The sequence below is a fragment of the Numida meleagris genome, chromosome 3, assembly GCF_002078875.1.
Source record: "Numida meleagris isolate 19003 breed g44 Domestic line chromosome 3, NumMel1.0, whole genome shotgun sequence".
Taxonomy (NCBI): domain Eukaryota; kingdom Metazoa; phylum Chordata; class Aves; order Galliformes; family Numididae; genus Numida; species Numida meleagris.
This window is the reverse complement of record NC_034411.1, coordinates 59,741,540-59,762,162: the sequence shown is the minus strand read 5'-3', so window position 1 is coordinate 59,762,162 and position 20,623 is coordinate 59,741,540. Positions and strand designations below refer to the sequence as shown.

Below are 20,623 nucleotides of genomic sequence, written 5' to 3'. Positions count from 1 at the left end.
GTCCTCCTTGGACCTCCCAAAACACTTTGGCCATTGCTTGTTGTTCCATCGCCTACCAGCAGGAGGAGTTTAGTTCTGTGGTATTTGTAAACCCCTTCAAGTAGTTGTAGGCTGCTACTCTGTGACCCCTTAAGTTCTTCAACAGACAATACAGGACCTGCTCCCTCAGCCTCTGCATGAAGTGATTTAGATCTTGGTCATCTTGGTAGACCTTCATACCTCTTAGACTGGGGAAGAACCAGCCTGGACTCTTGTCTAGGCAGGACTTCACCACCACAAAGCAGAGGGGATCAGTAACTCTCCTCAGTTTGCTGACCAAGCTCCTAATATAGGTCGCTGTGTAAGTCGTCCTCTTGGAGGTGGAAGCTGTTGCTCATATTAGACTTGGATTTCACATTATCCCAGGTTCTTTTCAGCAGCGTTGATTCCCAGCCCACATCTTTCAGATGAGGTACCAACGGAAGAGCTTATTCTGCAGGGCTGACTACATTTCTCCTTGAACTTCTTGAGGCTTCTATTAATCTAATCCTTAAGTTTCTCAAAGTCCCTCAGAACTGAAACTCTGCTGTTTAGTATGTCAGCCACCTACCTTAGCCTTATCGAAAAGTAAGCGGAGGATACATCCTGTCCAAGTTTTTGATGATGATTATGAACCACATAGGCCCTAGTATCACCCCCTAGAGAATTCAGCTTGTTGTACGCCTTCAGGCAGATTACCAAGGATCAATTGCTACTCACTGAGCCCAGCAGTCCATACTGTTTTCAGTTCATCTAATAGCCATGTTCATGTTATATTTCCTCAGTCTGAGAGTGAAAATGCTGTGGGAAATGATTTCAAAAGTTGTACTGAAGTCAAATTCTATTATATCCACTGCTTGCTCCTCCGTGTAGCCAGCCATTTCATCAGAGGATGTAATCAGGTTGGTGAAGTGTTATTTGTCCATAAAATTTGCTTATAAATCCATACCAGCTGTTCTTGATTGCCTTCTTGTCCCTCACAGGTCTCTTTCTACTAGAGCTTCATCAACTTTCTTTCTGTATCTTGCAGTCTTGGTGGCTGCAAGCTGAATCTTTCTGGTTTCTGAACAGTTCTCAATTACCTTCTGAACTCAGTCAATCATAAAAATAATGGAGACTTCCACTTTCATTTTAAACAAGAAGCTGTATCTAGTTCAACAGTGCCGTTTTTAAGGCTAGCTAATAGCAGATATTTTGTCTTTTAACCCTCCCTAAAGGTTTCTATTGAGTGTAGACATTTAGAATATATAGCTCTTTAAACCAAGTAACTCATTGGCTTTTGCAGGATCTTTACCAATTCTTTAACATGGATAAATCCTGTACAACATAGACGAAGGAGGCTTGGTTTTCAATTTTGTAGTGTGTTATGATAATCTCTTTGCCACTGGTGTCCTTGAGATACATTTTTGGAACCAATTCTTCTGTGACATTAATAAGGCTGGCTCACAGACCCCAGCCTTGGCTGTCCATTAAGTTTAGAGAATGCTATCAAAATCAGCATGCCTGCATACACAGTTTGGTTTTCTATTGTACTTAAGATCTCTGCTCCATTTGAAGCCTTTGGAGACCTGAAGCTTCCAGTGGCATTTGGAAGAGCAGAAAGCCACTAGGTAATGGTACACTGAACGTGGCAACATCATTTCTCATATTGATGGAGAACAACTTCTTAGGCATCAGCTAAACATAATGTTTTGGATTACTTTTTTCAAAGTGTAATAAATTTCTTTATGTATGTACATTAAAACATACAGTTTATGTGGATGGAATGTACCTGTGAGATGTACATTATACAGCAGTTGTAATTCTTTGCAATTTTTATGCAAACAGAACTGCTTACTTAAAAAGTTTTCTATCTTGTCATTCTGGGACAGTACCAGAGGTACAATTTATGAGTACTTCCAAGTATTCATCATATGTATCACCTGTAGTGTTAAATATATAGAACCTCTGTAGGGCTGGAGGACTGTAATATGGTACAGATTTTAAAAACCAGACGTGATTTTGTTCTTGACTAAACAGTCTGAAAAGAACAACAAATTTGGGATGCCCAGCTCCTTGCAATTGTAATCCACTTTTTAAATTAATTAAGAAAGGTTAGCAAGGATGTTCCAAGTCTCTCCACAGGATATTAAGATAACGTTAAGGCTTAGGGATCAATCTTCCATCAGTATCAGATGGCTTTCTTTCCCCATCTTTCTCTGCAACAGGTGCAATTCGAAAGGAGACATGCCCAATCGCCTTACTGCCGCTGGGTAATTAGTATTTAGTAGCGGGAGATGGCGCACTTGGACCACACATCTCTACTTCGACCGCGTTTGCTGCTACCAAGTGCCCAGTTAAAAGTGTGCTTTAAAGTCTTTAAGAAAATTGCACCAAGGAAAAGAAGATGTTTTACGTACTTTGCGCTGTAATACGAAAATCATCTCTACAAATGGCAGATGACTGGAGACAGAATCTTTAGCTGCTTTTAAGGTGGACCTTAATCACCTTGAGCTTTTCTCAGTGTAATGCCAGTCATAGCACCCGGAGTTTTGAAAACTCTTGTGTATTCTGCCAATATGGACTTGGAAAGCCTCACATTGGTGAAATACCTTGAGAAAACATAATTAATTGATTGGATTAATTTGTTACTTTCTGACAGAAAAAAAAAAGTTAAATAAAAAAGGTGTGTAGCTCACTAGAGGCAGTAGGATGATTATGTATCACAGACTCAATAAGCAGGAATAATAACCCTGATGTCTTCTTTATGAGAAAAAATATTGACAAACATTTGCCAATATTTTTTTTGCAGACACTGCAAAAGATCATTTTATTTCTCCAAACTGTGTTATATCTTACTTTATGTAAGCCAATCTTATCAATGATGTAGAAGTAGCTAGCGAAAATCTGTTGCAGGAATCCTCAGCGATGACAGTCAAGACCAAACAGATGTAGGAGAAATGCCTGTGTTCAGATTTTGTAGACTTTTAATTCCAAATATGTGAATAAGAAGCAGTGAATGCAGCTAAATGTGTGAGAGGCCTACTAATTGGGTTCCTCAATGAAAGCTGCCACAGAGGTCAGTAGATACAACCCACTCTGTGTCTCAGTGTCAGCATATCTGCCAAGTCTTACAGGGTGTGTTAGGGGGTCATCCACCTGCCCCCTCACTCATGCCTGCCTAAGGTGATATCCACCATCATTTATGGAGTTTTCCCTGCTGTGGTCCTGCACTTCAGGGTGGCTGCACTCTGCCAGCCACCTGCACAGAGCTGGGGAACATTGCAGGCTGGTGTCAGCCATTGCCAGCATAGGTGACCTGTAGGACCACCACAAAAAAAAGAGAAATGTTCTCATTGCTGTTGCATAACATCTTTGGGTTTTTGTGATTTAAGAAGACATTTTCTGTCTGAATCCTTAGGACTAGCTTATCTTTGTGCAGATGTAACAGATGCAAGGAGCCAGGAGCAGAACTTTAGAACAGCACATTTAACAGAAAAAAAAAAAAATAGTTTAAAAGCAAATCAATCTTACATGAGCAGAACACTTCAAATGTAAAAAGGCATCTGAATTAGAGGATTAGGTCACGCCACCTGATTAACATAATTTGATCTTCAGCTATTGAAAAGCTACTGGGCTTCTCAGAGAGTAGAAGCATTCAAACCTTAAATGAAACCACAAGCCTGGCTTAGAAAAAAACTGCTAAACTGAAGACAACTTGCCTTGCTTCAGTAATTGTCTTTTTCTCTCTGCTGCTGGGGGGATGCATCCAAATCAGGATTTAGAAATCCCCTGCATTTCAGTATAACAAAGAAGGGAGGCAAAACTGAATGAGTGCACCTCAGATGCTACCTGAGAGAGGCAGATGGCATGTGAAACTTGCCTTGCTCTGCCATATCATATTTATTTCTTGTTTTGAGATATAAGAAACATACTCAAGGATCTCTTTTTTGTTTGTTTTCTTTGTAATACCTTCACTGTTGTCTGCCTTTTAATTGTTTTTAGGTGGGAAAAAAATAAAGAAGCTCCCTCTGGACCAGAAGACCCACTAAGAACCTGTGAGGTACCCACTGACAACATCTGATAAGAAAGCAAGAGAGGGAGGGAGTTATAGTCACATTTGTTTATTTTCTAAAGTTGTATTTGTTTTAACATGAATGACTAATAAACATTTTTAATGAAGTAAACTTTTAAAGTTTAACTTTTGCTTTGGAGCCACTAGCAAAATCATAACATACCAAACTTGATTTTCTAGAATTCTCTAAGGAAAAGCAAGATGAAAGGAACCTTTATACGATATAATTATGCCCTTTGACATTGAAAACACCAAGAACAACATGAAATCACATGTAAATAAAGAATCTGCTGGCTACCTCTCATTTCTTTTCTGTTAAAAAGTGTACACTGTTTTCACTTACTATACTTCACTGAGTTTTGAGGGGATTTTTACAGTCCCTTGCTACCGTCAACAGTAAAGTAAATAGTAAGCAGATCAAAATTAAATAATTTATTTCCTGTCTTTATGTCCTGATGGTCACTTTGCTCAAAGGGTTTTTCTGTGCTCTTTAGAAAGTATTAACCAGTATACACAAGGATTATTTCTCTATTTTTTGTAATTAAAAAAAAAGAATGATCATTTAAGAGTTAAGTTGTTTTTCAGTTGTTCTGTCTGGAGCAAAGCGAAATTTAAAAGTATGGAAAAGCAGTGAATATTCTTGTTTGTCCCCATTTCTCAAGTCAAGCTTTTAGGTACTGCACGCTCATATGACGAGCATACAGATCCTGCTCAAAGTCTGCTTCATTTTCAGCAGTCTCCCAGTTGCCAGCCAAGTCAGGCCCTGCTTAGCTTCCAGAATCAGATGTGATCAGGCATGTAACAATGTAAAGAAAAATAAACCCTCAAAGGCACTCTGAATTATAGTGTAATATTTTTTTTTTCTGATGACATAGGAAAAAAAACAAAATGGAAGTTTTATCACAGCTCCGCTTCCTGTTGAGTTCCCCCACCCACCCTTATTACTGTGAGCAACATTTTTCAAAATAAAGGCACACTGACTTGTTTGTTATTTTAGGCTCTGAGAAGAAGGTCAGACTGGGAGCACTGTCCAAATATATGCCTCCAGCCCCATTAAGGACCTGTAAGCACACTTATCTCCATCCGTTGTAAAGCAGTTCATGGTCTTTCAGGGAGAGACCTCATGATACCACTTAGCTTTGCATATACGTAACGATATCTGCTCATGCATCTTTGCTGGACCTGAATCCACTTCATTCCTGTTCATTCTCACACAGGGAGAGGAGCGTGCAGTATCTGCAGCCTCACTCCCCCCTACTGCCAGGCTATTATTTGACAGACTAGGGAGTGCCTGCCTCTGGGTCTGCAGGCTGAAGGAGCCTGCTAAAGGCACAATCCCTGGCGGCCGCTCAGGGCTATGGCCCCTCCTCTTTCATGTGACTGATGCATCTCGTGTGCTAATAAAAAAAAAAAATCCACTCGCTATTTTTGTCCAAATATTTGAGCTCCTCAGATATCCCAGAAAGAAACACACCAGCTCTAGGCATTCTCTTGCTAATCCAAGGAAACCTTTTGCATGGGCTTCTGCTTTCTAACCTGAGACAGACTTTAATTATCCATTATTTTGTCTTCCTCTCTGTGAGCCTCCAGCTGAATGCATTGTGCCACCCAGCACATTAGTCAATCATCACAGCTTATGGAGCGCTCTACTCTACATCTTGGCTTCAGTGTCATTCATGTGCACCGAATGGAGACAGCACGCAGTTTCAAGACGCTGGGTAGACTTAAGCATGCTAGGGCCTGTCTGCCTGAATAGTAAATAGCTTTGCTGACATTTAAGCTGCACATGGCTTGATGTTAGGTCAAACAAAAATGTCACACTATAATCACTTTTTAAATAGCTGTTTCCGGCTCAGTTAGTACTGTATAGTTCCAGAAGAGAAAGCACTTACAAGCTGACAGACAGAAAGAGGAACCGTCTGCATAGGATGTTTGCCTAATCCCATCCCTGCCCTTGCCTGTCAGACTCGGAGGCTTAGTTTGTTTAAAAAAAAAAAATCTGTGTATACAGTTTAATGCCACCGCACTTTTCAGCTGGGCAGACTCTAAAGACAACTAGCGAATCAGTTCAGGGAGCACCTTTGATGTGGTGTGAGGGATCTGGCCCCCCAGCAGGCCTCAGTGCCAAGGCTGTGTCTTGGTACAACGTCACAGCACTGCTGAGGTGCTGCTGCTTGGAGGGTACTTAGAGGTAAAATCCTAATGAGCTCTGACAGAAGAAAATGTGAGAGTTCTCACATTCCTGAGCACCACTCCTTCAATTAGGCTTTGCCTCTGAAACACCCGGTAGAGGATGTGGACCACAGGGGAAGCCTTACAGGACTTACATCCTTTTCCAGCCATCTCAGCTCTGTGGCTGAAGTTAGATGGTGCGATTGCCTCCATACCATTTCAGTGAGGCTCTGCCACCCTGCCTTGTCATAAATGGCTCCCGTCATCCCTGCAGGGCCCAGCTGTGGCTGGCCATGGCACACAGCAGTGCTCCCCAGGGCCCAGTCTCCTGCCCATCCACACAGGGCAGTGTGTTGGAGCAGCCTGTGATGGGGCTGAGATGTGTGTGGCTTTCCTCTCCACAGCTTAAAAGTGGCTGGAGGGAATATCTGCGCCCTGCCACCTGAAAACATGTCCAAAGCTGTTCCTTCTTGTCACTTCTCCCACTCCCCCTAAATTTGACATGGGTGAAATGCTAGCCACCTGTGTCTTTTGCACACTGTGCTACAAACTCTCCTAAGAGTTGTGACAGGTTTGCTGTGGGGCAATAGAAGGCAGTAATCAGAAGGTGACAGCAGTTCCAATACGTAACACATCTAGAAGGCAGAGCATGAATTTTCTGCAAAGACCAATGAAAATGATTGATCTTTTAGCCAGAAGAGCTAAAAGAGAATTGTGGAAGCCCATGAGGGAATAAAGCAGTCTACCAGAGAAGAAGCAGCCAACCTTTTTTTGGCTTTCAGTATAACATTTTTTTTTTAACTTCATCTTTTATTTCTGCCAAGCTGGGAGGCTGAGAAGGTGCTCCAGACATGTTTGAAAGCCACCAGGAGAGTCTGCCCCAAGCACCACCTGCCCCTGGCTGTTGCTTCATGGAGGCTGCTAATCCTGGCTTGTAAGTCTTTCTTGTAAGTCATTTCCTCTCCTGATTAGATCAAAACAGTGGCACCAATCTGAGCTCGTCAACATGGAGATTTCCTGCTATACTGATTTTCCTCAGTATTCTGAAGCAATGTGCACTCTCTACTTTCTGAGTCAAAAAGCAAGTTTATTCCTATAGAAGTATATTTTCAAGCTGCATTTGGACATTCAGCAGTATATCTTCACAGATTCCTCATTTCACATCATAGTTAGAGTGTGATGTCTATGGTCTGATCACATAATAACAAACGCGGTAGGTAAGCAAAATTCTTATGCTTTTGGCCTGCAGAAGATAAGCTTTTGACAAATGTGGTCGCAAACTGCAGGGCACTATGGAGGGGGAGCAGAGAAAAATATTATAGTCTCCAGGAGGTAGGGCATGATGAGTTTTGTTTACAGCTATCTCAGATTTCTTAATGCAGAAGTAACTTTGGTTATGCCTCGAATTTGTATCAGCAAATCCTTTTCTTTTTGGCACAGTTTAACATCTGGGAATGACTGCAATACTGAGCCACAGACATGAAGGCGAATAGTTGCACTGAAAAACAAATGTTGTGATTTGTGATCTTATGTGATATGGATTAACTGACCAAGAGAATTCAGACTGGGGAAAAGGAAAGGCATCCCTGATGGTTCAGGCACAGACTTTTAAAATATGAGTTAATATGTTTTGAGCATTTTTTTCTGGTAAAAAAACACAGTGCAGATAGGAGTGGGGGAAAGGGAAGAATGGCCTCTTGCATTACGTTTTCAATGATCTTTAAGATGAAATCACTGTGAGCATGAACTTTAGCTGTTCAGCCCATCACACCTAGGCGGGCTCTAGTTTAACTAGAGTGCATGGTTCTTATGCTCTGCTGGATGCATATGCATAGCAAAACTCTCCTGGCTTCACGTATGCCAGGAAGATGTATTTGATGGCACGAGTCACAGATTATCTCAACATTAGCCTGTGATGTATTGTTACTACTTGGCAATGGCGGTTTTGTTATGTGTTACATGTAAAATCAGATCTCATGTCCAAGTTTTCACTAGATTATCAAACTCTGTGCTATGACACTACAGGAATGTGAATAAACGTATGCAAATGTGTGTGAGGAACAGTGCTCTTTTTTAATCGACTTCTCTGTATTTATGCAGATTCTCCTTAGACTTAATTGTTTCATAACAGCTTCAAAGTTTGGTGAAACCAGTAGACAGATAAGAAGTGATTCTGTTGGGTATCACATCAAAAATCCTAGTGGTAGAAGAACTAGGCTCCATATTTCTTTGTGTTGTGGAGGCAAAAAGTGTACTTATCATAGCTGGTAACAATTACTTGAGTTCAGTTTAGCTTAATAAATATGAGTTCAAGAGGTATACCAGAAGTATAATGTATATTTTGGAAGTACCAAGCTTTCAAAGTCAGATCTTTACATATCTTATATCTTTACTATAAACTTAATGCTACAGTAACATGGCCATCATTGATTAGATTAAAAAAAAAAGATGTTATCAGATTGGAAGTTATCTAAAGGGAAAAGACTATCATGTACCTATGTACATTTTGAATTAAAGTAACAGGATGCAAAAATTTTTAACATGGGTGTCTTCCAAGACATAACATATATATCACCCCTCTGTGCCACCACTAAAAAGACAGGAACTTCCCATATGCTGCTGTTCAAATTAGAAAAAATTCATGCTAGAATGAGAAATAAAAATGTTAAGTTTTTCTTTTTCCACCTTTTGCTTTGCTGACTCCACATTCTTTAGCTATATGTAAAAAATTATGGAAAGATTTTATGAAGTGCTTCTTTACACCACAATTTTACTGTTTCTTTGCAAGTGGATCATAAATCCTCAGAAAATTTTGAAGCTAAGACATACAGCCATGCACCATTGAAACTTGCAGGGATTTTTCATTATTATGAATTGTCTTCTGCAGTAGATGTGAGGTACCATTTCATTTCGTATTCCTTATTTTTCATTTGGGAAATCAAATACTGTAACATCAACTTGGATTTCCGTTGTACAAAAAAATCTTGACTTCAACTTACCTGCCTTTTAAACTAAGATATTTTAGGTGAAAAAAAAAAAAAAGTGAAGATGAAGATACTTAAAGGATCTTTTTTTCTTTTTTCCTCAAAAAAAACCTTCATTTGGATACTTCAGTATACTGTCTCCAATTTCTTCAATATTTTTTATATTTTAATGCATACTTATAATCAGTTTACAAGACTGCATGGACATATATAAAAAGTAGACTTTTTTTTGTGAACTGCATATGTCTCATAGTCTTTTTGGCTGAGTGCGCTGGTAAGTGTCATATATACCTTCCTGTGTGCACTTCCTATTCTGCTCTGTGAAAAGATGTATTTTGCTTTTTTTTATAAGTAAGTGTAAAATTACTGAATGTTTGCATAAGCACAGGAGCAAGATTCCCATCACAGAGCTCTCTGAATGTGAAATAGCATAGCAAGTGGACAAAGACTCAAGAAAGCATTTCAAGACTGCTGGTTGTTGCAATATCCCAGTGCAAGGCACTCTGACAAACTGCCATGCAAAAGTGTTCCCTTATGGTGCACTGACAGGTTTGTGTTGGTGACATTAGGAAGATGACAGCAATGGTTGAATGATGATTCAACATGAAAAATATTCATGGCTTTTTGGCTATTTGGAGGGGGATTCCACATAATGCTACAAAAGAGTCATAGTGCTAAATTGTTGGGGTGAGTTTGTAATTGAGTTGGATAACATAGTTGGCTGACCTTTGTAAAGCCATTATTCTGAAATTCACAATTCAAGAAAATGCCTATCTTTTGGCTTCTCTGTGTAGAGATTTTCTTTTTTTTTTTTTTTTTTTAATAGGTTTGATTTTTACAAAGCTTGTCAGTAAGACTCCCGCTGTCTCAAAGTTCCTTTTTCTTTTTCTTTTTTTTTTTAACTATGTGAACATTTCAATCAAACCAAATATGACAACTTAAAAAGGTACAGATGCTAGCTAAGCTGGATAGGACTGACTGCTGGAATTAACTAGAAGAAAGGGGAGTCTTGTCTCATTGAAGTTTGATTCTGCTAATTTAGTAATGACTTTTTATTAAGTTCATGGCTTAAAGTTTTGTGCCTTCCCTGACGCACAGTGTGACTCTTCTAGTGGTGAGCATCTTTTTTCTTTTTTTAATCATATGGAGTGACTGTAAATTCTGCCCCCAAACCCTGATTTTCTAAGTATTTTCAATATTATTTTGATACCGAGCTGTCAGTTATTCATTGTTGTTATTTTACTTTATATCTCTTGTGCACTCTCTGCTATAAAAAAGGAAGAAATAACAAGTATGTGTTGCAAGGTGCCAGTTAAATCCTGACTTTCTCACAAGTCTTATTTTTCATGATCTGAGGTTTATTTGCTTTTCCAAGTGGAACCACCATCATTCCTGTTGATACTCAACTAGTGGCTATGTTATAAGGTAGATGGTTTAGGTAGGTGCAGCTCTGAAAGGGAATTTTTTTTCGCATGAGTAAAAGTGCAAAATCTGGTTTGTTGGCAGAGGAAAAAATGTTTTTCTGACTTTACCCCATTAATACAGCAGGAATGTTTTAGTGTCCAACCTAGAAGGCTGAAGTACTATCAAGAAATAATAATTTATACACTAATTTTGTTTTTGTGGGTTTCTTTCTTTTTTTTAATGGGCATTGGATTGCGATTAAGAGCAAGTCTTTGATTTTTTTTTCAGTTTTTAACCATGAACTCTTTTTATAAATGGATTAATCAGACATTTCTTCCCTTGTGGCCAATACACAGTTTATAAATGAGTTACATATTTAGAGATAGAGTTACAATTCCATTTCATGCAACTTTTTGCTTTGAATCTGCGACTTGCTGTGTATGAGAGGGGCATGTCTTCTACCACCAGTGACTTCCATCTGATACGATATTTCATTGCTATGAATTGCTGACATAGAGAAGTGAACCTCACTGCTCTAAGCTCATTCCCTTCTGGGGAGCCCTTACAAGTTTCCTGACCATAATCTGAGACCTCTCTGAGGGAAACATTTTCCATCGCCTCTGGACACAGCTGTGAGAAACAGGCTGTACTGTCCTAAATGCTGTTTGTTGGCATCAGTTTGAACTTTATTCTGCTCATTTTTCTATTTTTTTTACACGGAAACATTTTAGCAAACCTTTCTGTTGGCTTCTTGGCTGTAATATCCCTGAAAACTGTTCATCTTTGGTGAATTGCAAAAAAGTGGAAATGAGTGTTTCAGTTAACAAAAATTAACTCTGTGCCTCTGAAATTTTGGTTGCAGATGTTAAGTCAGCCACAAAGCAAAGCACAGAAGGTGCCACAATCATTGTCTGTGATGAATGCAGCTCAGATACAGCCTGGATAATACTCACGGTTTGTCTTAATCTCCTGGCCAAAAATATCAATTAATACATTTCTGTATATATTATAATAAATATCTTTGTGAACTGAACAGTTTACAACAACAAAAGACAAATATGTCACTTTTTGCAGCCAGTCATTTGAAATAATTTTCAGTCAGCCTTGTTGAAAATAGCCTACGAAAATAGTTCTGAAAAGCATATTTATTTTGAGAATGGTCTTCACTACTCCAGCTATCAAATATTTAAAAAAAAAAATGTCATAAAGAAGGATCTTGAGCCAAAATCTTCAGGATGCTTCCAGTCCCACTTGAGTTGTGCAAGTTTAATTAAGCGCTGTTCTATAATTATGCATAACGTATTATTCACAGATGAAATAAAACATTTAAGCGCTTCATCCAAAGCATTGCCACATCTCTTTCTTTGCTGTCCAGATGCCTCTGTTTAAATTTCTCCCTCATTCAGTCCTTAAAAACTTTTTACATTCCGGGAGGGACAGACAGTGGTAGCATGTGCTATCTACTACTGCTGCAGCTGGGTGTGAGAACTGGAAAAATATATTTATCTTCAAATCAGCAGAGTACTTTGGGCTCAAGGATTTATTTTTATTTTTCAATTCAAATAAGAACATTAGGTCATGAGCTAGCATTCCAAAATTAAATACATCTTTCTGAAGATAATTTTTTTTCTCAATTCTATCTCTGTTTTTTCATCCATATCTATCTGCCAAATTTGACGTACATTCCTGCAGTTTCTACATGTGCCTGCTTGTACTGACAGGTAAAACACTTAGATGAAAAAAATTGACTCGTTCTAAAAGTATCACTTGCGTATTAGGTATGCTTCTGTTGCTTAAACTGCAACTTTAAAAATGACAGCCAATTTATCACTGAATCCTATGACACAAAACCATGTTATGTTTTTCAAGAAATAGATACATGCGTGGTGTGCTGTTTGCATTTGAATCATCCATTGCTGCTACTTCGTCACAAATTTTGACTACAGAGAGTCTCCCAGATCCTGCTAGTAATTAATTGCTGTAAGTTGTGTGTGCTTTTGTGAAGCCTGGAGCATGTCTACAGATAAACAACGGATTAGCATACAAGTGATATTGATTCCAATTATTACTGTCTTCCTCCTACCCCCTATTTTTCACAGACACTTTGCTTAGGAATTACGGTTGCCTCACAGATTACCAAAATAGATAGCCTTGTGTTTCTTCCTCCACCACTCAGAAATGGTTTAATCAAATCCAGACCTGCTTCACCTGCCCTCATGCTGCATTAGTGATGAGAGAAGCCTTCTGAGTGATAGAAAGAGCTTTTTATATAAAACAATGGAATCAGGAAGAGGGTTTGGGTAAGCAGAGCAGTAGCAGTCAGGTATAATTCTGCCAGGGAGTCTGTGCTGATGTTGGGAATCTGTAGAAGTATCTCAGTTCACCATATTAGCTCAGCCAACTGAAGTGAAAAAATGTGACCATGAGTATCCCGCGCATACGAGTACAAACTAGGAAGTCCAGAGGAATCTGTAACATGGTGTATTACAAGCAGCAAATAGGTGTAAACTAATCCTGTGACCCGCTTATCTGCAGAAAGCTGGGACTCAATCCAGTGGCTTTGATCATCCCAGAAATGAGGGAATGCAGCACTGTGTACAGCTAATTTGGTCGAGTTCACCCGGAGTACAGCTCGAGCCCCAGCGTGGCTGGGCTGCTGACCCCAGCTGCTGAGTAGCCCCAGCTCAACTCTTCTACCTGTCCCCCAGCTGCTATCAGACAGGGCTGCTATTTCCTTCAGAGCTGCTTCAAGGAGAAAAATAAAAGCCTGGCATTTCTTTTCCTCCAAAGAAGGACCCACCTCTTGAGCACATTAGTGCTGTTTCCAGCGATGTATTTGGAAATCTTTACAGCATTGCACTGGAGCCAGGGCTACTTCGAAGCTTTATTTCTCTGAGGCACAGTGAGTATGGAACATATTACCTTACCAGGGAAAATCCTGACTTGTAATATTGCTTTGGCACTTCCCAAGTGGTCTTCATGCACTGTATCCCAAAGCGCCTCCCAGAGTAATAAATAAAATTACCCGCAATCATTATGACCTCAGTAAGATCCACCTATGGCCAAGAATAGCTCCATGTTACTGTCAGCTAATTAGTGGTGGGATTCGTTAACTTAAGAAGTGAGAGCCAGGAAGCTATCCTTCACTCTTTGCGGTGTCATGGGATGGCATGAAAGCCATAAAAACAGTTGCTGACAGGAGCTCAGACACCTCCAGCAGCTCATTCCTCTGGCTCAGGAGAGGGGCACAAGCACACAGCATCTCCCCCTAATGCACACCATGTGCTCAGGCATGCTTGGTGTTGTCATCCCATCCTTCTGCAGCCATGGACGCTGGCTTTAAACCCTAATCCTATCTTATTGGTGAGGGCGGCCACCCTATCTGACCACCCAGACCTACAGCCTGGTTCTCTCCAGGTTCAGGATAAAGTACAGTTCCCAGTGTGTCCAGAGGCTGGTATGTCCCAGAACACTTGGTGGACTAACATAGCACTCAGCTAATCCATCTAGGCTGTTTGCTGTCTGTGAGTCATCCAATGAGCTTATCTGGAAAAGTAAATCAAAAAGTCTGTATTTTGACACAGAGTGTAAGAAGCATCTGTGCTTGTGCATGCTGATGTTGTTAATGTCTGGCCTTAACGCTTACAAGTCTAACTGATGGACTGAGGCACAGGCTGGCAGAGGGCTGAAGGAGCAGCGTGCAGCTTCTTTGTGCTCCAGAGGAAGAAGCAGTGCCAGCAGCATGCAGCAGGGATGCTGCTGCTCACGTTCTCACATATGGAACTTCCAGTGCCCAGGGATATCTGTCTGGCTGAGTGCATCCTTCCCCTCCAACCAGAGCTGGTACTGAGGCATTAGGAGGATTTTGGTCCACGTGGAAGCAGACAGGGAACACGACAGGGACATGCGTGAGCCCGAGCACAGCTGTCAGTTGCATGATGTTTCAGATATGCAGATACGCTCTGTTGGATTTCTCTCTGCACATCTTTTTCTTTCTACTCCTTCCCAATTTTTGACACCTCTCTAACAGCCTACAGGGCTCTTTGATGTCATTCCTTGCTGAATTCAGAGTCCATCCACCTCCTTGAGCCCGCTTTACTCTTTCAGCAACCTTCCCCACTCTCCCACAGGCAGCAGATACCCAGATCCCTGCTAGAGCATTTGTTTTTTCCACATATTAAAAATGCCTTCGCGCTTTTTTTCCCTCTTCCTCCCCTCCACACCGCTCCTCTCCGCACCGCATATTCTGGAAGTCACCTTCAGACTGCACTTGAGTGTTACCTCCATTGCCCAGGGCTGGGATCACATTACAGCTTTCCCCTTCCCACTGAAGATGTGTGCTCTGATTTGAACTTCTCCAGAGTTCAGGGATGTTTGGAATCCAGGCTTTTGGCTTGAGTGCCTCTTGGTGCCTCGTGTCAACATCTGGGAGCTGACAGAAGTTGTTTGCTGGCTGGGAAGCCAGGTCTGCAGGGTGAACATTACAAAGAATCAAGGAAAAAGAATCCCAGCAGTTTCACAGACAAATTAAAACTGACCCCACACTGAATTATGTGGCTTTTGCAGCACTTCTCTCTTTCTACCCAAATCACCGGCTAGGTAGTGGCCACTGAGCAGCTGGAAATCCCAACAAACAAATGAGTACTGGGAGGTCGAGGCCTCCCACCCTGGCCTGATGGTAAAGGCTCTCAGGGTCTCTGTTCCTGCAAGGGACAGACCCAAGGAGACCCCTGCAGAGAGACAACTCCGCCTGGCCCTTGGCTGCTTTCCTTTTGCAGTGAGACTGGGGAGGGAGAAGGCAATAGCAGAGCCAGTGTTGTGGTGTAATGGGAGAAGGTCCAGACAGCGTGGCTTCATCCTCAGCTCAGGACTCGGCAGACATGCAAGAGGATCACCTTTCAATGCACCTACCAAGCCCCAGGCAGTGCTGTCCCTGTGCCCCAGCCCAAGCCGTGTCAGTCAGTACGTCTTGTAAACACCTGCCAGCCCCAACAAGCACAGCCACTATCCTCTCCTGCTGTTAACAGGAAAGGAGAGCTTCCTTTCTTCCCCTTTCCTTGTGGCAGAAAATACACAGCTGAGAGACAGCCAGAGATAGAGTGCACCAGCGCCCACGCAGGAGCCGCTGCAGCGCAGGCTATTTTTAACCTATTTTTAACCTATTTTTAAGTTACACTGGTTGTACGCTGGTGGCCATGTCCCCTGCTACTTTCTTCCTTCTCTGTGTCTCTGTGTGTCTTTGCAGCTCCTTCCTGCCACTGTGAGATGTGTGAACTATATATGGCCTGGGAAATCTCTGGCAATCAGTATTTTTAACCCGCTCAGGCCCCCAGTTCGCACGCCGCCGTGACGCAGATTACCCAGCTTTGCAAGTTTCTCATGGGAATCCAGGGTGCTTGGCAGCAGCCTGTGATGCTTGGGTGTTATTTTTTGCCCTTAACAACACGGCTTGTTGGCCCCGGGCTGACATCTTGGGGCTCTGGAAGCAGCAGTCCTAGTGCATGCACAGGAGAAGGATGAAGCCCAGCTGCCACAGAGATGTGATGCAAAATGAGGAGGCTTTCCAGGACAGTCATAGGTCACCTGGCAGGCTGCAGGTGGCCTAAAGTGCTTGGCACGGCCGCTCTGCCCTGCCAGCAATACAGGTGATGAAAATCTGGTCAAGATATATTTGGTGTAGAAAATACTGAAGAAAAAATACAGGAGGAAATGTTTGGTAGCCAATCCTTTAGGGGCTCCATTTGCTCAACAGGGTTTTGTTTTTGCCTCTTCTACAGCTAAAATTCTCCCTGAGTAAAAAAGTGGTGTTGAGGGCAAAAAGTGTCCGGATGGATTTTTTCTTATTGCCACCTACCAATTTCTGGTTTATGTTTGATGGACAGAAGGCAGAGACTCCTTGCTGGAAACATCCAGTCCAACAATATACTTCAAGCATTTTCACTTTGAGACAGGGCAGGAGCCACTAGTATTGTCTACAGCTATGTCACTCCATTACTTCTTTCCTGGAGTTCTTTCAGAAAATAATGTTTCAGACATTCACAGGCTTGTAGATTAAAAAGTGTCTTCATCAGATTTTCTTCTGTGAAGAAGTGATGTCTCTTCATTTCTTTTAATATTTATGATGCGTGGAGACTCAAGTTAAATAACAACTAGCTGAAGTATCTTGTACTTGAATTTACTACTGTAGAAGAATGAACTTGCCTGCCAGCATGTATTTGTAAATATATCTCCATTTCTGTATAAACACGTGCCTTTATCTACTACTGTGCTTTCTCAGTAAGCATCGTAACTCTACATCTTTGGGATACAGGCGTTTCTCACAGATTTCTAGTGGGCTTTGGACAAGGCCCTTCCAAAAGCTAAGTTTCTTTGAGACTCTTGGTTCTATGTTCATGAAAGCAAAGGCAATTTGTGAAAACTATCCTTTCAGACTTCAAGGATTTACACAGTTTAAGGAATGCTAATCAGTGTTTATATGGTAATAATTTGACCTCACACAGCTCTGTTCAATTTATTTTTATTACTAATAAGGCGCAATATTTCAGTCCGCCAAAAAGCGAAGAATTTCAGATGTTATCAGAAAGCCACTAGATTTGGCACAGTGACGCCAGGCAGTATTATGGTGAAGGCTAAATTCTCAAGGCCAGTTGGACCAGGGCAAGAAAGCCTCTTGATCAGGATACTGTTTTTCATGGTTGATTAACTCCTCATATTTAGAATCATAGAATATCCCAAGTTGGAAGAAACCCATAAGGATCATCAAGTCCAAAATGTTCAGATATAAATATTATATAAATTGTAAATGTTCAGGTAAAGCAACACTGAGGATATGAGTTCAGCAGGATTAAAAGAAAGCATGAGATGTACTTATCACAGAGTACACCTGACCCCACCAGGTAAGGAACAGGAGACAGATCAGTCCTAATGACATAGGTGCACTCTGTTAGTAAAGATGCATTCCTGAGTTAGTAAAGAAACTTTAGGATATCATTCTGCCAAAGGTGGAATACAAGATTAATTAAAGCAAGGGCTTTATCTTGCTTAGCAAGTGTTGATCTCCAAGTAGATATTTGCTTGTGAAAATTGAAGTTTTTCTCAACATAGAATGGTATGAAAACTTGCCTCTAATTGTCATCCTTCTATCAGAGAAAGTTTTAATATAAGTGCACATTATTTTGGGATCAAAATGGTTTTATCATTCCAGAGATACTTTCCTAAGTGTTCCCATGACATGGAGTGGTCAGTGGACTTTTAATTCTGTGGATGCCAATTAGAAAACAAGGCACAAGAGGAAGTTCATTTCTGGGCAGAGAGAGCACATCGTGGGTGGCCACAGACGCCGCAAAGCCTAAGACTTCAGCCACCTGAGAAATTAAATAATGAACTCTGACTGAGGAAGCTTGTGGGCATTACATCATTTGCACATAAAAACAGAAAATAGATTTATAGGGCACATGGGTGGCTGTGACATCACCAGCAGCCAATCTAGAAGTCTTAGCTCCATCCAGCAGTCTAATGCCCTTTAATACCAGTCTTTGTAGATGGGTATCCCACAGACCTACCTCTCTGTTCCGGGTGTCTGCTTTTAGGTTGTTGTTGCTATAACACATTTTCTTGGGGTTGAATTGCCTAAGCTGCAGCTGCATGGAGCATGTTTCGCATCGGAGGCACAGAATGTGCACCGAGTGTTTTTCAAAGCAAGCATAGCCCTGGAGAGATGAACCGCTGCTGCAATTTTAATGGGGATTGGGAACTGAATAAAGGGGTTTCTGGAGATCTTATGTGCTTGAGATATTTTATTACAGTGGTACTAGCTGCCCAGAAGTGGCAGTAGGAGTAGTCTGGTTCATAAATTAACCTTAAGAGTTTCTAACAGCATGTAAAACAATTATCTGAAAAAAGGGTCGCCTACTAAAGAAACCGGAGAGCAGCGTTGGGCAAGCCTGGCCTGCAGCCAGCAGTGACAGAGGGCATTGTGATGGGGCTGCTGCTGGCAGCAGTGGGAGGGAACAGGACGAGCCTGGAGCGAAGGAGAAACAGCGAGGAGAACCACGGGATTTCTGGAGGAGAGGGGGCAGCATCAGTCATGGGGTGGCTGCTGGAGAGGAGAAGAGGGAGGTGAATGGCACTGTGATTTTTGGGGACTGTGGTTATTTCTTCATGCACTCAGAGAACAGATGTAGGGTCTGAGTGCAACACAACTGCTGCTTCAGGGCAACTGCGCAACTGCACCCTCACCCCAAACACACCCGTCACTGAAGGGATGTGTAGGGCTGACAACAGCTCGTGCTCCTGAAAAAGTACCCCTCACTCTCAGCTGTCTTGCTGAAAGCATCTCTGAGCTTTCTTTAACTAAGACTTTGATTGGAGCAAGAGAAAACAGACACAGTCCAGTTCCAGTGCCCAGCTCCCTGTGCACTCCCAGTATGAACCAGATGTGACAGCCAGCTTGTGGCACGCTCACGGTGCAGCTGCCCCGGCTTCCTGCACGCCACCACAGACAGCAGCAGACAGGGCCTGGCCCAGCCCTGCAGGGTGCATCTCACTGTCATAGTTAGCCTCAAAGTGCAGTCCTTGCTTTTGATATCCTAACTCCTCCCTTGTCACAATGCTCTGTGAGAAAAAAAAAATATATAGAAAAAAAAAATTAGAGAGGGAGAAATGGAAGTGTGCTTTTCTTTGTTCATTTGCAAAGCAAGGAGTGTGCTGTGGGAGTGTGACCCCCTCTTAATGGCACACAGGCAGTACCAGGGCCTGCTGGTGCCCTGTGAGGCCTGGCAGCAGGCCACCCCCAGCACAGATACTATGGACATGGTGTCACACAGACGAACTGGGTTATGGTCCCCTGTCCGTTCTCACTGTGGTTGGCCTTGCGCCTCTTGCAGGGTGGCTGGAAGCAGGCTGGTAGGCCAGTGGGTGACACACATCATGGGGGCCTCAGGGGCTCACACAGAGGCTGAGGCATGCTCAGAACAATGGGATGTGAAATAAATGACTTCCTCCTGCCAGGGCTGCTTTGGGTCACACGGGAAGGGGGACAGGATTATCACTGCAGGAAGGAGAAGATGCAGTTGGCGGTTACAAATTTAACCAAAATAGATAAAAGAAAAGGCTTTTCCTTCAGCTTTTCTGGACTTCCTCCACTTACCTCCATCCTTTGTAAGCAACCATCACAGGAGGACACATGAAACTGGGGTCATAATCTAGTGACAAGGGCAGGAGGACACTCACAATGAATTGAGGTGAGGATGTGTAGTGCTGAAGCGAGCTGAGATGTGCAGACACTGCTGAAAGCCATCCTGGTGACCCTCCAGAGCCGCAGCTAGGGGCTGGCTCAGCTTGTGGAGGTGCGCAGCCTGGACCTTAAGTCATTGTTACAGTGGCTAGTGATGTTTTCCAGCCTTTCATCAGGGTTAGGGCTGAGAAATATTTTTCTGGTAGAGAAGGTAGCTGTGAGTCGAGCTGTGGGCACGTGCAGGAGGAGCATGACAAAGGAAGATGAAAGCTGGAACCAAAATGTAGTGAAAGTTTCTGAGGCAAGAGGAAATTTCCTAGCAATTTGCTGTGGGGGCTTCACTCTTTCTCTGCCATCCCTCCTCTTCCCTGTTCTCATGCCATGGTGAGTTAGACATGCAGCCACCCCTACCCCTTTGAACAGAAGGTGGTGTTGCCACCTGTCTCACTGACTGTGACACTGGTGCTCCCATCCTGCTGTTGCCCTCGTGAGTTTGAAGGCTGCAGTTAATTGGAGAGATTTTGGTTGACTTGCCTGCTTCTGTTTTCAAGAAAAGCCCGATCAGTATCCTCAGCACTTTTTAACAATAAATTTAATTTCATCTGACTCAAGCTGTTGTCAGCAGAACTACTTGTGCCTGCAAGAAAATTAGGTCATTTGCAGGATTCATAGAGAGTGCAGAAATACCACTCCCGGCAATAAGTAATTATATGTCTGGCCATTGCTCTGTGATCTCTGACAACAGCAGTGATACAG

General features: G+C 42.1%; 1 protein-coding gene across 2 annotated transcripts in view; it reads left to right on the top strand.

Moving 5' to 3' along the window:
* TPD52L1 (tumor protein D52 like 1) overlaps positions 1–4,145 on the top strand; it is a 151,567-nt gene extending 147,422 nt beyond the window's left edge. Inside the window, exon 12 of one of the 2 annotated variants that reach the window (XM_021389534.1) lies at positions 4,003–4,145. In XM_021389534.1, coding sequence (XP_021245209.1) covers positions 4,003–4,081 — 79 coding nt within the window. In that variant the 3' untranslated portion in view covers positions 4,082–4,145. The remainder of the gene's footprint in view (positions 1–4,002) is intronic. The other variant, XM_021389536.1, reaches the window with a different exon arrangement.